The sequence below is a fragment of the Talpa europaea genome (assembly GCF_964194135.1).
Source record: "Talpa europaea genome assembly, chromosome: 7".
In the NCBI taxonomy this organism is placed as follows: domain Eukaryota; kingdom Metazoa; phylum Chordata; class Mammalia; order Eulipotyphla; family Talpidae; genus Talpa; species Talpa europaea.
Window position 1 is genome coordinate 82,834,063 of NC_140074.1, and position 16,111 is coordinate 82,850,173.

The 16,111-nt window shown below is 55.0% G+C and overlaps 1 protein-coding gene across 1 annotated transcript; it reads left to right on the forward strand.

Annotated features, from left to right (window-relative positions):
• Window positions 1-2,309: 2,309 nt before the first annotated feature.
• LOC311173754 (galectin-9-like) lies at window positions 2,310-14,003 on the forward strand (the record flags this gene model as incomplete). The annotated part of the gene is made up of 9 exons (XM_084237840.1): window positions 2,310-2,351; window positions 4,764-4,855; window positions 6,917-7,118; window positions 8,211-8,321; window positions 10,732-10,782; window positions 11,368-11,409; window positions 11,865-11,953; window positions 12,075-12,237; window positions 13,857-14,003. The coding sequence occupies 9 exons, from the start codon at window positions 2,310-2,312 to the stop codon at window positions 14,001-14,003; spliced, it is 939 nt and encodes a 312-aa protein (XP_084093966.1).
• Between the last annotated feature and the right edge of the window lie 2,108 nt (window positions 14,004-16,111).

Below are 16,111 nucleotides of genomic sequence, written 5' to 3' on the forward strand. Positions count from 1 at the left end.
TGTATCCCAGTTCTTGTATGCATATAAATAAATCTTTAAAAAAAAATGGCAAGTCACATAGCAAGAACGTTATTCTCCTGTCAAAGTTAGTCTTAGGCCTCCCTGGTGGTGCAGGGGTTAAAAGACACAGCACTATCAAATTTTCTCCAGTCACTGCAGCAGGAGTTCGGTCCCTGGCTGCCCAGGGAGCTACCCACGGAGCTACCCACATGGCACAGCAAACCTCTCCTGTCTGGCCCGCTGCTCCCCTCAGCAGTGTATTTCAATCGGTTTGCCCGTTCTGCTCTTCACTCTCTCCGGTGAATCCTCTCACCCCCTCTGTACCTCTAGATTACACACCAGTTGTTGTATGCATAAATAAATCTTCAAAAAAACAAAACAGTTAGTCTCTTCCAGTCCTTTTGAGGACCTGAAGAGGAAAGGCTGTGCCAGCATCACCCCCTGCCTGTGATGGTCTCCCTTTTATCACACAGAAGGCAGGTTTCAGATGCAGAACTTTTGGTGAACAAGTTAAGATGGAACTTAATATATTTCCTCCTGTCTTTTATTACAGTAAAATACACAGTAAAAATGATCAATTTAACCATTTAACCACATAGTGTGTCAAGGCCTAATTCTAGAAAGCACAGGGGGCTACTTGTGCCGCATTTGCTGACCACAGCAGGTCACAGGAGGAAAAGTAGTCGTCTATCTCCTGAAGGGAAGAAGAGCAAAGTTACTTTTCAGAGGGGTGGAGAAAGGAAGCGAGACTGGAAGCCATTATTGTAACAAGGAAGCTATCATGAGAGTATTTTTTTAAAGGTTTATTTATTTATGCATGCAAGAATGGGGATACAGGCTAGAGGTGCAGGCAGTGAAAAGATCCACCAGAGACAGAGTGGGGAACAGAAACAGGCAGACTGACTGAAACACACTGCTGAGGGGAGCAGCAGGTGAGACAGGAGAGGCCTGTTTCGCCATGAGGTTTGCTCCCTGGCCAGGGATTGGACTCCTGCTGTAGTGGCTGTGGTTAGCTTCAGAGCTTGCATCTAAAGGCTTTGCGACACCAGGGGTGCCCATGTCATTAATGTTTTAAGCCACTAAGTTTTGGAATATTCAAGCAGCAATAGATCACCAGCACTTGGACTAGGTGCATGATCCCTGGTGGCCGCAGCTCAGCTGGACAGCAGCTGGGGTCCTCTCAATTTCCACAGAGAACTCCCACAAAAATAGAAGGAGGTGCTGCCAGTTGGGGGGAATCATGCAGACCCAAGAGTCTGTCACTTCTAGAAAAGGTATGAGAAGGGGTGGGGGGGCAGGGATGCATGGCTCAGAGAACACTCTACCCACTTGCGCCTCCCTGGTCTTCGCAGGGTCACCTCTGTGCCTCCTCACTGCAGGGACCTGGTGGTGGCAGGGAAGCTACATCAGCGCCCCCCCCCTCCGCCCCTCCCCCCCTACCCAGCCCACTCTGCTGTCTGTGCTCACCGAGCATTTCCCTTAACTAGGTGCTGAAGTCAATTAAAGGCGGTGTGGCTCATGTTTCCCTGACTGCCCTGTCACCTGGAATATTCTTCACGTGCATTCTCAAGCCCAGAAAAGAGAGAGAAGAGAAGAAAGACACACTCAGTGAGGAGGGTCAGAGTCCCCAGGGCAGCCTGTGCTCTTGGAACAAAAGCTGATTAGGACATTTTCTCTCTGCAAAACATTTCTTTCTCTATGATTATGTTTATAAATAAGGAATGGAATTTTAAAGGGAGAAATACTCTGTGAGGACCTAAGAATCCTCATATAACTCAGGCTACCGGTGGTGAGCTGCGTGGCTTTGGTCATGTCCCTTAGACTCTCTGAGCCTCAGTTTCTCTGTGAATAAAAATGGATCTAACCAGGCCATCCCCCAGCACCACCAGCACCACCCCATGTACCAGCAACCCAGGAACAAAGGCCCTTTTCAGCAGGTTGCCATTTTCTGGACACTGTGACCCAGCAAGCTCAAGACACAGTCACACACTCGTGGATGGTGATGTCTGGAAACTTCTCAATAGGGGCAGGCTGTTTGGATTGAAAGAATCAAATATTAGGTATTGGGGTAGGGCACAGGAGGAATAGGCAGCAAGGGTCACTGGGGTGGGAGGGGGCAGCATTTTCTCTGCTGGAGCCTGCCCCTCCCCTAGCACCCCGCCTTGCTATATCTAGACCCATGTCTTTCTGCTCCTGGCTCCACCCAATGAACAATTGCCAAGTCGCTTAGGTTTCTATTTCTTCTACGTCCTCTCCAGTGCAGAGGACTGTCTGGTGGGAAGCAGCGCTGGCCATAGGAGCCGGGCGAGATGGCTTTCAGCGGAGCCCAGCCCGTTACCTACCAGAACCCTGTGAGTTTGGTGCTGCTGGTGGGTGGCGCTGGCTGAGTGGAGGGGCTGCCCAGGCTGTGGGAAACAGTTCTGGGTCTTTGAGGAAAGGACTCATGGGTGGCAGAGAGTGTGTGTCAGGGGAGGCGTAGGGGCAGGTACCATCCCAAAGAGAACACAGAAAGCCAGATTGACCAAGGTTGGCACAATTCTGTTCCCAGCATACCAGCAACACATTTCTGGGAGGATAGCGTGTTCAGCACTGGGGTCTGTGCTCCCTCTGGGTGTCTGTCCTCTCCTGGGTGCACTGGGGAAGGCAGGCGTCCATGATAAATGGAAGAATGGTGGCTGGCAGGGTGGGGGAAGTGATAGGGCTTCTGGGGAAGGGGCCAGTCCAGCCTGGCAGTGGGGGGCGCTCAGTTTAGAGATGGCTTCCCTGGGTTCAACCAATTAGCCAGATGATCTTGGGCAAGTGGATGTTGCCTCCCTAGGCCAGGATTTCCACATCTGTAAAATGGGGATAATCCAGGAGCCACCCTCCTGACTTAAGGTCAGGACTAAGCAGGTGGCCTACCTAGAGAGTTTGCAAGGTACCTGCCTGCCTTGGGGGCTGTGGGGCTGTTTTGTATTCTAAGGAGTCTGGGGGCAACAGGGAAGGCCATCTGAAGAATTTCTGCTCCCTGGGAGGTGAAATTGTAGGTGAAGGGCAGGCCAGGGTGATCTCAAAGGGAGGAGAGAGGACTGTGTGAGGGGAGAGGGGGTGTGAAGGGTCACCTTTTGCCTCTTTTTGCAACATATGTAGACTCTGTCTGCAGGTGTCGTGTTCAAACCCAGGGAGTTAATGTCCCCACTCCATCCCTGGGAAAGCTGAGATCAGAGAGGTTGTGGTCACTTGCCAAAAGGCCTCAATGAAAAGTGGCAGAGAAGGAAGGTGTCTTGACTTCCAGGACAAGGGGGAAAGTGATAATGGAGAAAGCCAGGCAAGTGGCAACCGGGCCCAGGAGGCATCTGTGTTCACTGTGTCGTGGGCCCAAACCTGTCTCAGGAGCCTGATTGGCAAAGAGATTTCCAAGGGGCAGGCGCAGGGCTTGGAAGGGGTGAGCTTGCAGATCCTTCCTGAATGGGCAGCGGCAGGGTGCTAGTGGGGGGAGTGACTAAGACTGTGCACTGGGTCCTGCCTCAGCAGGGCCCCTCCCTGCTGGCCTGGTACCCTGTGACCAGCTAGAGGCTTCTGGGGTGGGGCTGGAGGAAGCTGGGTTAGGAGTGATTAATGCCTCACATTCAAAATGTGACCTTGGGCACCCACACTCTCTTATGGGTGATCCCAAAACGCTTCCCAAAATGCCTTTTATTTTAATAAATGTTTTCTCCTTTCTAGTCCTTGTACTTGGAAACCAAAACTATCAAATCATTAGGGAAACTCTCCTGTGGGCAGAAGAGAATAGAAACAGGGCCCTGGAGTCCAGACAAGAGAAAGAATGGGGACAGTTGCCACGGGCACTGGGACACTCCATCCATATGGGGGGCCTCTCCCGGTGAACCCCTGGCCCCAAGGAATCGGACCCTCACTTTGTCCATAGTGTGTCAGGAAGGGCACGTGGCCCAGCCATCTTCAGCAGAGCTGTCCACACCACTAGGGTCTGGCTTGGGAACCTCAGCCCACTCTCAGCTCAGGCCTGGCCTCGTCTGGCCCAGCCTCCTCCCACGGCCGGAGGTGCGGCTGGACAAGGGGCTTGTGGATGGGCCTAGATGCAGTGGAGAGAGCACACTAGAGCTTTGGAGGCTGCCAAGGGCTTGGAAGAAGGAATATAGGGCCCAGAAGCAGAAGTAGAGGAGGGGGCCGCCCAGTGACACTAGAGAAGATCTGGAAATAGGTGCCACTAGGTGGCTGGGAAAGTAAAAAGGTCGTGATCGCCATTGTCCTATGGGTGGGGTGGGCAGAGAAGGGTGTCTTTTTCTTGGCCCTTCCAGGTGAGCAGAAAGGTTTATCCTCTAGAATAGGGCGATGGGACCCTTGTCCCTGAGGCCGTCTGAGCCCCAGTCCAGGCCCCAGGTGTTTACCAGGAACTTGGTGGGTGGCCCAAGGCTACATCTCAGGACAGGGTGCATGCTACTTCCCTTCCTGGTAGAAGGCCCTCCTGGAAGCCCTCATTTCCTGCATACTCTCAAGGGAGGCCATCTCTCTGTCCCATTGTCCCCAAGCCCGTGTCTCCACATCACAATCTCAGAATGTCTGTAGGACTATCTAGATTCTCATCTGCTTCCTCCTGGGCCTGGGAGATCAGTGAGGCCCAGACACCCTCAGTGCTGTTCACAGCCACATCAGGCCCCCAGGGAGGTGCCAGGCATTCAGGGGAGCCCAAGCAAGCACTGAAGGCTGAGGGCAGGAAGAGAAGGGGGTGGACCCACTGACTGACCTACATCTTCTCCCTGCAGGCTGTCCCTTTCTGCGGGCTAATCTCAGGGGGTCTCCAGGAAGGACGTAAAATCACTATCAAAGGGACCGTTACTCAGTCCAGCGAAAACAGGTACCTGGAACTCTTGTTTCTCTCCAGCCTCAATCCTTAGCAACACTTTTTTTTTTAAGATTTATTTATTTATTTATTTATACAAGCACTGGGTACAGTCAGAAGCGCGGAAGGGTGAGAGAATTCACCAGAGCCAGAGCGGGGAGCAGAGCAGGCAGACTGACGAAGTGCACTGCTGAGGGGAGCAGTGGGCGTGGCAGGAGAGGTCTGCGCGCCATGTGGGACCCTCGCCCAGGGGCCGGGGATTGAACCAGCGCTGCAGAGGCTGTGGGCAGCTTTGCAGCCCAGTGCTCAACTGATGCGCCACCATGGGAGGCCCAAATCCCAGCACTTTTAAGCTCTGGTTGGTTCATTCAGTCCTTCCCAGTCCCCAGCATCACACACAGCACCATGTCACCTGCTGATCACTGAGGGGCTAACAGGGCTAGGACAATATGTGGGCCAAATGCAGGCCTGTGCAGAAGCACAAAATGTTGTAGTATTGAGCTTTGTACTCTCTGACCCAGAGTTGCAAAAAAAAAAAAGAAAAGGAAGATCATTCATTTTATCTCCCATAGCTGCCCTTCATTCTGCTGATGTGAAAATATTTCAACTTTGTCAACAAATGTAATATGGCCAGTTTGAGTTTCAGGGTCTTTTCCAGAAAATGCTAAGTCAATTCAAAAAACAAAATCTCAGTACTGTTTCCCCTACTTACTTCTGAGGTAAGTTCCAGGGGATGTCTGGGAACAGGGAAGAGTTTGGCCATCTCAGAAACTGCCAGGCCCTTCGATGCTCATGCAGCTGACCTCTGCGGAGGTCCATGGGTGCGGAAGTATGAGATTTTTGCTCAGCTTGGGCCTACATGCTGCTTGCCTGCAGAAGTCTGCAATGCCCGTGGAAGCCCCCCACACAGGGCCCTCTCTCAGATGACTTCTGTCTCAATCCCAGCTGACCTCTGCCCCCAGTGGTCCTGTCCTCAGCTTTCATGGGGAGTGGGAAATTCTGGATCCCTACATGCCACTCCCAGGCCCCTTCTTACCTCAGCTTGACATCCAGATTCTAGGCAACTTCCCTCCATGGGCTTCCAGCCTGGTGGACACAGCCATGCTGCCATGGGGCTTCTCTGAGAGCCTGGAGTCCCTCAGGGGATGCTGAGGGAAGTGAGGGCCCTGGAGTCCCTAAACCCTGCCTGCCAGGGCACTCCAGACCCCACGACTAAACTTCTGTCCCTTTCTCTCCTCCTCTCTGTCTGCCCTCTCCACCCCTCCTATCCAGTAGAAACTGCCCCACCTCTTCCCATGGGAGCTTTTGCTATAACCCTTTCCTGGTGCGGGATTGTCAAAGTGCACAGGAGTGAGCCTGAGGGGCCACACGGGCAACATGCAGGCTTAGAGCTCTTTCAGGACAATATTCTCCATGTGAAGAGGAACATGGACTTCCTGGTTCGGGTCACAGGTCCTTTCCTTGAGTGCTCCTGGCAGTGCGCCCTGTGCCTGTGGACGGAGAGCTCGCTGAGCCACCTGGATTTGAGGGCGGCCTCCGGGAGAAACCAGAGAGAAACCAAATGGGCTCCACAGGGATGCACAGAACATCCCTTGGTGATGGGACAGTGCACCTCCCTGAGCCCCTCGCATGTGGGACCCCCTGAGACCAGAGGGAGCCCCAGGGCAGGCTATGAACATTTGGGGCCAAGTTCTGGGAGGGTTGGAGAAGCCTCAGTGGAGACCTAGACTGGAGCTTAGGACAGTAGCAAGATACGTCTTGGAAAATGCAGAACAGCCACTCCTTTTGAGTCAGGCATCTAGGAAGCTTCTTTTAATTCCTCCACCTTAGAGCCAAAGCTAGAGTCAAAGGAAGTGGGTAGTATGCACATTTTTCTTCATCTACTTCCCACTTACTTTCAGAAAGTCACACTGCAGGGGCAAGATGTAATAAGGGCACAGAAACACTAAGTGTAACTAGTGGAACAGAGAATGTCAACAAACTAGTCTCTGCCCGGCAGGTAAGTGGGCAAGTTCTTGACAAAGTTAGAAGTGAGAGGCCCTCCTGAGCCTCAACCGAGTTGTTTCCCGGGCCTAGGTTTCATGTGAACTTCCAGACTGGCAGCTCCGACAAAGACATAGCCTTCCACTTTAACCCACGCTTTGAGGATGGAGGGTATGTGGTCTGCAACACAAAGCAGAATGGGTCCTGGGGGCCAGAGGAGAGGAAGAAGCCGATGCCCTTCCAGTGGGGAAATCCGTTTGAGCTGTGCTTCCTGGTGCAGAGCTCAGAGTTCCAGGTGAGCAGGGAATCTTGCTGACCCTCCCGCTGCCTGTCCCCAGCCCTGGGGCTCCATGAATCACCTTTAAAAAATCATATTAACTGGGTTGGATTGAGCAATAATATGTAGAAACAAGACTGTTTCCTTTTAAGGGTGTTAGTGATGGCTGCACTCTGCTAGTGCACCTGTCGGTTCTTTTATCTAGAAAGAAAGAACTAGTTGGGGCTCCCTGGTGGCACATGGTTAAGTTTCAGTGCTATCAAGCTATTGCCAAGCACTGCAGCATGAGTTCAATCACTGGCCAACCAATGAGCAGGCATCTAGGGACTCCAGGGGGACTCCACGTGGCACAGCAGACCTCTCCTGTCTCACCCACTGCTCCCCCCCACTCTGTCTCTGGTGAATCCTCTCAATCCCCTCATCTCTGGCTTACACCCCAGTTCTTGTATGCATATATAAATTTTAAAAAACTTAAAAAAAAAACCAACCCAAGCAGGTGACAAGTTAAGTCACCTTGTTGCTTTTTGATCTCCAGTGTCTTTAAGGTCCAGGTTAATTCCATTCCTTGGCTGCAGCCATTCTTTCGCTCCAGTTCCTTGGGAACACCTACTTTTCAGCCACATTATTATAACCTTCACTCAGGTTCGACTAATGGCTGTTTTGCCAGAGGTGGCAAATCACTTTTGCAAACACAGTTAGGCCTTGGGTGCAGGGAGTTGGGTGAGTTTATCTGTCTAAACGTGGAAGGTCCCAACTCCTCAAAGTGCAACCCAAGGTCACCTCTCCTTGGTTCCCTGTGAATACTTGCATGCACACGTAAATGCGCATGTTGAATAATCCCCAGGTGAGCTACTACTAGAAAGATAAACCCTGCAATAAACAAACACCACAGAACTAAAAGCCAACAACTAGAACCAAGCAGTCTCCATGCACCTGGGCTCTCGGGTATGTCCCTGACACACTGCACAGGTTGGGGCCCTCCCCTAAGGGAGACAGATGTGATAAACAGAGGCAGGTGCTCATGTCTAGAGGCAGGGGGTGTGCTGGAGGCTGGGTGTGCCCCTGCTACAGGGAGGACCCCTTTCCTGTGCAAGTGACTCTTCTCTGCAGGTGACAGTGAACGGGAGCTTCTTCTTGCAATACTCACACCGCGTGCCCTACCACCGTGCAGACACTCTCTGTGTCAATGGTTGCGTGCAGGTGTCCAACATCACAGTCCAGGTAATACCGTCCACCTGGCACAGGCTGGGGGTGCGGTGCTGAAGGTACCGGCCAATCTCCAGCCAGGTGACTCCAGGGACACACCTCCCCTGTCCTGTCCTGCCTGTGTGGCGGTCTGCTCTCTCTGCCTGCCGGGCCCTCTCCCTCTTACCCCTGCTCCTGCCTTTTCTCTCTTCCTTGGCTCCCCTAACACCCCTTCCCTCTCCCCCGGATGTCTGTCTTTTGTTTTAACAGAACACCCATGTGGCCCCTGTCCAAGCTGCCTCCTCCACTGTGCGATTCTCAAAGCCTTCTCATTTCTCATCTAAGCCCAGGGGGAACAAACAACGAGTGAGTGATTCCCGGAGGCCCCAAGAGCAGTCAGCAGAGGTTCCTAAAAGTACTAGTGACCCCAGCATGTCCACACAAGGGTGCCCTGTCTCAGCCACACCACCCAGCCCAGAGCTGGAGACCGAGGAGTCATCCTTGAGTCTCCCCTCCCCTCCTCCATGGCTCTCCATGGCCAGCACTCTCCCTCCTGGAGCCTCTGCCTGGCTCCAGGCCACGTGGATGCTCCCCACGAGGACCTTGGTCTAGTTCCCCTCCCTCAGACCCACCCACTGCCAGACACACCTTATCACATCTTCTCCCTGCTTAAAAGTCTTAAAGGCCCCCCAGAAGCCTCCCCTGTTCCCCTGAAGCTCTCTCTCCAGCCTTTACACTTTTGCACATGCTGAAAGCCCCCTTTGCCTGCCTGCCCTGCCCACCCCCCACAAGCTAGCCCCAAATGGCCCTTCAATGCTCTATTTAAAATGCTCTATTTAGGTGTTTTATTTAAATGTCATTTTGGCATCTCCCGCCAGGCAGTTGGCTGGATGCCCCCTCCCTCCGTCAGGCGGGACTTTGTACATCTCTGTGCTGTGCCATCACCCGTCCCATTGTGCCTGTGCCTGTGTGTCTGTCCCCCCACACCACCTCCTCCTCCCTACACCCAGGAGCCTTGTGGCTGGGACTGGGGCTGTTCATTACGCAGTAATAGCAGCGTCAGTAAGAAATAAATGTGGACTGCAGTTTTCACAGCCAGGAGAAAGAAGTCCAGAATAGTCTGCAGGATGGGGTCAGATTCCAGGACAGAAAGGGAAAGGCTTTACCCTTCCTTAGGCCATTCGAGCAGTGGGAGCTAGGGGCAGGGCTGTCTCTCTCCCTAGCCTTCCTGTGATCAGTCAGGTAGAGCTGGACCTCCAGGAACCTCTGCAGGGCGTCTGGCATTCCCGCTGGCAGGGCAGGGCAGGGTAGTGTGGAGATTGTCAGACAGGACAGATGCCATGTTGGATTTTATCACTTGCTGCTTGGGTGAGCTTGGGCAACTTGCTTAGCCTTTCTGAGTCTGTTTGCCTTGCCAGTGAAACAGGAGCTGAGGATTCCTCCCTCATGAACCGCTGAAGTCAGAGCCTGGCACATACTAGGTCTTCAGTAAATACCAGCCTTCAATTTATGGGTGAAAAACGGCACTGGGGGCCATGTGCTTGCCTCTGGGAGCTGAGCAAGCAGCATGGTCTACATCAGACTCATTGTCCTCTCTGCAGCAGCCAATGGGGATGGCCCTCTCCTCCAACCCTGACACCCCCCACCCCGTTTCATAACCATATTGTACCAGCCAGGGTGAATATGATTCTGGGTGCCGAGGCCTAGGAAGGATTGCTTGGGAGAAAGAGGAAGATGAGCAATAGTCTGGGATAGTCCCTACAATTTCTGCATCTTCGTATTGCCATGTGGCTCCAACATTAACCACCATTTTGCTTTTCTCATCCCCTTTAGGCTGCAGGTGTGTGGGCAGCCTGTGGGAGTCCTGTTGTAAGTCTCTTGCTCTCTCTTTGGAGTCTCTTTGTTTTGGGTCTTCCTGTGGGTTAGCAGGAGGACATGTGGCCAGGCATTAGGCCTCTCCAAGTGGGGGGTGTGGGAAGTGAGGTAGGACCCCTTGACCACCTGCCTGGCCGAGGTGGGGGTGAGAGTGGTGGGCGGGAATCGGGACAGGGGTGGCTGGCCAAGGTGCATTGGAGAACAGCCTGAATTGACACTTCTTGCTCAAGCCACTGCCGTCCTGCCGCCAGTCACAGAAAACCAAGGCCCCAAATTTACTTCCTCCTACAAAGCTTGGCCATGCTGGGAAATTCCCCTGAGAGGAAACATGGGCCGGGGCCACAAGCACAGCCGTATTTCTTCTCCAGAAGAAACTTTGTCCATACCGTGCTCCCTTGAGTGAAGCAATAGTCCCATTTGCCCGTTTTAGGGTCTGGTCCTGGTGATAGGGTTAGTTACAGGCCCGAGGTGCACTCGCCCCCCAGCATCTGCCCTCTGGTGGCAGTCAGTTGTATTGCTATTGGTATTGGTGCCTGTGAAACTGGTTAAAAAGCGGTTTCTTTTCTTCTAGACTCAAACAGTCATCCACACAGTGCACAGCACCCCTGGACAGATGTTTCCGGTAAGTCTTGAAGCTCTGGGCAGCTCACCGCTCCATCATTACTGCTTCAATAAGAACTGGGTTTTCTAGTCCCAGAGTTAGGAAGAAAGCAGTGTAGCAAAGAGGGTGAGGACATCCGGGTTAGGTCTCAGCTCAGGACTCGGGGGCAACTTTCCTTGGGACAGCAGACAGTCTGGGTTTACCCAGAGCCCAAAAGGTGGGTCTCCTTGGAACCAGCAGGAAAACCTGTCCTTCTGGTACGTAAAAGGGGATGCAGTGGCCCTTGAAAGTGAGGTTCATGGCCCTGCCTCCTGAGAATAAGTCCCCAAGATGTCACTGCTGGTCACAGGCTGAAAGTGCTTCTCCTTCTTCTGTGGGAAGCCTGGGGTTAGTGGGGCTACCTGGTGGAGTTGCTGGGGAGGCGAAGGACCACGGTGGGGCTGGGGACAGGACAGGAAGGACTATCATGGCTGACATGAGAGGGAGGGGTTGGGAGAATTCAAGGGCTGAAGCCTCAGGACCCCAGGCTCACATGGAGCACCCCTAGACTGTGTGGGGGTCATGGGCACAAATGCCCACACTGGATTTCCTGGTCTCTTTCAACAGAACACTATCATCCCACCTATGGTGTACCCCAACCCAACAAACGTAAGTGGTTGCCCTGGGAGGAGTGGAGGTTTGTTTTGCATTGGGCAGCGTGGGGGTGAAGGGCAGCTCACAAAATTAAAGGCGGCGCTTCAGTCAGCGGACGTTCTTCAAACAGCCAGCAAGTAAGGAGACAGTTGACAGGTGCTGTCAACTGTAATGCCCCCTGACCGTGAAGGGAGGCCATGCCCTTCAGTCAGCTACCCTCTGCGTCTGGCCAAAGTGCCTCTGCTGACAGTTTAAGCCCCCTGCCCTGAGGAAGGCTGAACAAACTTCCTTGAGCATTTAGTGACTCAAATAAAGCGACCATGGACTCTTCCACAAAACACACTACTCTAGGCGTGGTAGTCAGCTCAGCTGACACTCTGCATTCTTGGGACTTGGTACCAAGGGCCCCGTGCAGCAGGGCTGGGCTCTGGCTGCCCCTGGTGACCTGCCCGGCCCCTCCCCCTGTCTAGACCCTGCCTTTCTTTGCTGCCATCCCTGGAGGGCTGTACCCATTGAAGAACCTTTTCGTGTCAGGCACCGTCCTGCCCAGTGCTCAGAGGTAAGCCAGGCCTCTCCCGGAGGAGGCAGCCCCGCTATTCTGGATATCCCCAAGGCTCTGGGCTGGCTGGGGAGGCCCAGTAGGCTGAGGAGGTGCATGTGAGTTCCCCACCTCACCCCAGTTTCTACATCAACCTGCGCTCTGGGAGTGACATCGCCTTCCACCTGAGCCCCCGATTCAATGAAAATGCCGTGGTCCGAAACACCCAGATCAACAGCTGTTGGGGATCTGAGGAGAGAAACCTGCCCCAAAAAATGCCCTTCACCCGTGGCCAAGGCTTCCAGGTAAGGTCCCGAAGCCTAAACTCAGAGGAGCTCCCTTGGGGTCACTCAAGGACAAAGGGGTTGGGGGGTCTTGTATGGGTGTGAGCTGATGCCTCAGGGGTGAGGTCTAGACCCTAGAGAGAAAGTGTGCAACAGATCTTTCTCTAAGTATTTCCCACAGACGGTGGGCGGTGCTGGCACCCTTTCACAGGTGAGGAAATAAACTCACAAGTGCAGGTTACTTACCTGCGCTCATGGATCCCAAAAGTGACCCAAGACATCCAGAAGGAGGTGTCATGCTTTTCCTCACCCAACAATCCCTCATCTGCTCTGTGACTGAGGGCCCCTCTGGGCAGAGTAGCCAGGGGCTGGGGCACAGCAGGAAGCTCAGGCGGCCCTGCCCCTGCTGAGGTTACAGTTTAGGTGGAGGAAGAACCAGGCAAGGGCAGGGGCAGCTCCCTGCAGGCACAACAGACGCCATGCAGAGAGCAGCACAGGAGCAGGGGGTGGGGCGCAGCCCGCGACCAAGGCACCTGCCTGGCCTGGGGACCGCTGGCTGGCACGGGCGCCCCAGTTCAGTTGAGACCTCAATGGCAGAAGGAGGGAGCCAAGCAAAGGCCTGAGGGCGCCTTCTCAGTGGGTGGAAGCAGCAGGTCCCATGTGCAGAGCCCGGAGCCTGGGCTCTCTGGGATCAGGGAGGCAGGGCTGCAGGGGAGAGAGGGGGAGGTGTGTGGGGGTGTCCCTGGAGGCCCCTCACACGGGGTTGATGTCTCAGCCCTGACCACACACTCAAATACCTGCAGAGTTTAAAAAAGAAAAATCAATGCCTGACCTGGTCCCCGGCCAAAGAAGGAAGGGTCTGGGCATCTGTGTTTGAAAACATGCCCTAGTTTTCTGCCCCAGCCTTGAAAAGGACTGTGTGGGCCTCGAGGACCAGGGAAGGAACTTGGATGTTCACACAGTCTGTTGGGGTGTTTCAAGCCAGAGAGCCCCAGCTTGAGTTCTAGGGAGCTGTGTGACCTTGAGCAGGTGGCTTCACTGCTCTGGGCTCAATTTCCTCCTTGAAAAAACGACCTGGGGCCGCTGGCCATAGAGCCTGTTATTAGGGTGAAATGAGGTGGGGCTGTGACAGACTGAGCCCTGCCCCGCAGCGGGGCCCAGCCACCTTGAGGGAGTGTTGGGTGGACCTGGTACCTCCGGACATGGCAGCGCCGGCTCTGAGCACTCGAGAGTGCTGGGCGCTGAGGACTGGGTGCTTGAGCCCCGCTGGGTCAAGGTCTAGTAGGAGAGGGAGGAGGGCAGGACAGGCCTGGGAGGAGCACGGCTGGACTGGGAGGCAGTGAGGAGGCAGGAAAGGCGGGGAAGGCTTGCCTGGAAGGACTTGAATCCCCCGGGGGGTTTAGCAGCGCCCCCACTGTGCAGGGCAGGAAGGGCGACCTTGGCGAGGGACACAGCGTGATGAGGCCTGGGAAGTTGAGGCCAAGTGTTCAGTGAGGAGCGAATCCTTGTGCGGGGCTAGAAAGCAGGTTGGGGCTGAAGGGAGGCTTGAGGAGGCGGGAAGGAGGGCTGGGGACACAGGAGCCTGCGCTTAGCGCTGAGGACTTCCCAAGCGGGGCGCCAACGACGGCCTCTCTGCCCAGGTGCGGATCGTGTGTGAAAGCGGCTGCTTGAAGGTGGCAGTGAACCGTCAGCCCCTGTGTGAATACAAGCACCGCGTGAATGACCTGCGGGCCATCAACACCGTGGAAGTGGGGGGTGACATCCAGCTGACCCAGGTGCAGACATAGGCAGGATCCCTGACCCTGGCGGTGAAATCTGGGGTGCTGCTGTCTCGGTCTGCTCACCAGCACCTCCTCTGTCCCAGCGCCCCCGGATCCCCCCTCCCCTGCCCCGCCATCCCATGTCCCTCAAATAAAGAAAACGCGGGCCTCCCCGGTGGCGCAGCGGTTGAGCACTGGGTTGCGAAGCTGCCCGCAGCCTCTGAGGCGCCGGTTCGATCCCCGGCTGCTCCCCGGCCACCGGAGGAGGGTCCCACATGGCGCGCAGACCTCTCCTGCCGCCCGCTGCTCCCCTCAGCAGTGTACTTCGGTCCTTCTACCTGCTCTGCTCCCCGCTCTGGCTCTGGTGAATTCTCTCACCCTCCCGCGCTTCTGACTGTACCCAGTGCTTGTATGTATGTATGTATCAATCAATCAATAAATAAATGTTTAAAAAAAAATAAAAAAAAAATAAAGAAAACGCTTTGCACAGGCCTGGCATGGTGTGGCTTATTAAATGTGTGGGGAGATATTTTGGCATCTCTGGAATTAGGGGGAGGGTGTCCTGGCCAAGGGCCATGGAGGGAAAGTTTGCTCCTTGCTACACATTGAGCAGGAGTGTCCAGATAGCCCCACCTGCTCCCCGTGGATCCCCCACAAACCCCCCAAGGTGTGAACAGACGGGCCAGCTCCACTGGGGCAGGGAGCTCTGTCAGGGAGGCTTGGTGACAGGTGAACAGAGGAAACAGCACCTGCTTCTGAGATGGGACCAGAGGGCCCTTCACCCCTGAGGAGCCCGCCTTCCTCCGGTTATCCGTGTCTCAATGGGAGGAGGCAGCAGGTAGGGTTGGGAGAGGCTAACTCAGAAGAGGCCTGGCTGTGTTAAGAGGGTTCCTGCTTTGGGGCCTAGAGGTGGTGGGAGTGGCTCAGTGTGGAGTGTCCTGCCAGTCACTGGGCCTTGCAGGGGGCCTGGCTCTGTGTCAGGGTGATGCCAAGTCATCCTGCCATGCCAGCAAGAATCCAGAGCCAGGGGAGTTGGGTGCGCAAAGCCCAGTCCTGGCAATGCAGAGTCCCAGCCCTGCCACAGCCCCCCACACCAGTCTGCAGGGTAATGAGATCCCAGATCCTGGCATCTGTGCGCCTGTGACCGTGGCAGGGCACAGGCCCTGGTGCCTGTTCTTGGCAATGGTGCTCAGATGCTTTGCCAGGACAGGGGAAACTGACAAACTCCTTTCTCACTCCCCCCTGCTCCAGGGGAGCACTGTGGCCAGGAGTGGAAGGGGGAGAAGGGGAGGTCGCAGGAAGGAGAGGGGAGGCAGGGAGTGGGGAGGGAAGGCAGGGAGAGGGAGGGGAGAAGAGAGGAAGGGCCTATGAGGAGCAGGGGAGGGACTGAGATGAGGGAGGGAGGAGGGAGAGGCAGGAGAGGAGGGAGGCAGAGGCAGAGAAGGGGAGAAAGGGCCAGGAAGCCAGGGGAGCAGGGGCCACCCCAAGCTGGGACCAGACTGAGCTGACCAGCACCCCAGCCCTGCTGAGTCCTCCCTGCTCTCTCTGGAGGAGACGCGGCTCCGCCCTCAGGAAGATTTCCCTCCCTGCTGCCCAGTCTGAAAGGCAGCCTGGCCTCACCGGGCGCCAAACCATTTTGGCCAAACTCTCATGATTGGCCCAGGGAGAGATGTTGGCGTCTAAGGTCGGGCTGGGTCAGGGGCTGTGCCCGCCCTGGCTTCCCGTGCGGCCACGCCCCGTGGGCGACCTGCAGCTCCTGACCCCACAAGGGTATTCAGATGTGGGGAGAAGGGTGGCCTGGTGGGAAGCCCCGTTTGACCAGGTTGTAGGACCACCAGCCCCCACTCTATGTAACACCCCACCCCTAAGACATCAATGTGGTTAAAGTAAAATGCCTTTCATATAATAACCTCCATCGGGAATGAGACAGGGAAGGCCCAAGGGTCCTTGGGAGAGACTGGGTTCTGATTTTTGGTTTTAATACGAGGCATAAATAACTGTACGGGGGCAGCTATATACAGAGTGGCGCGACATCGCCTCCTGGTGGTCACTCGAGGTGGTGCGCTCAGACAGTTCACACCCACTTGCCAGGCCTGACACAGCAGATTTGGTCTCCATGGAAACGGGGAGGCTCC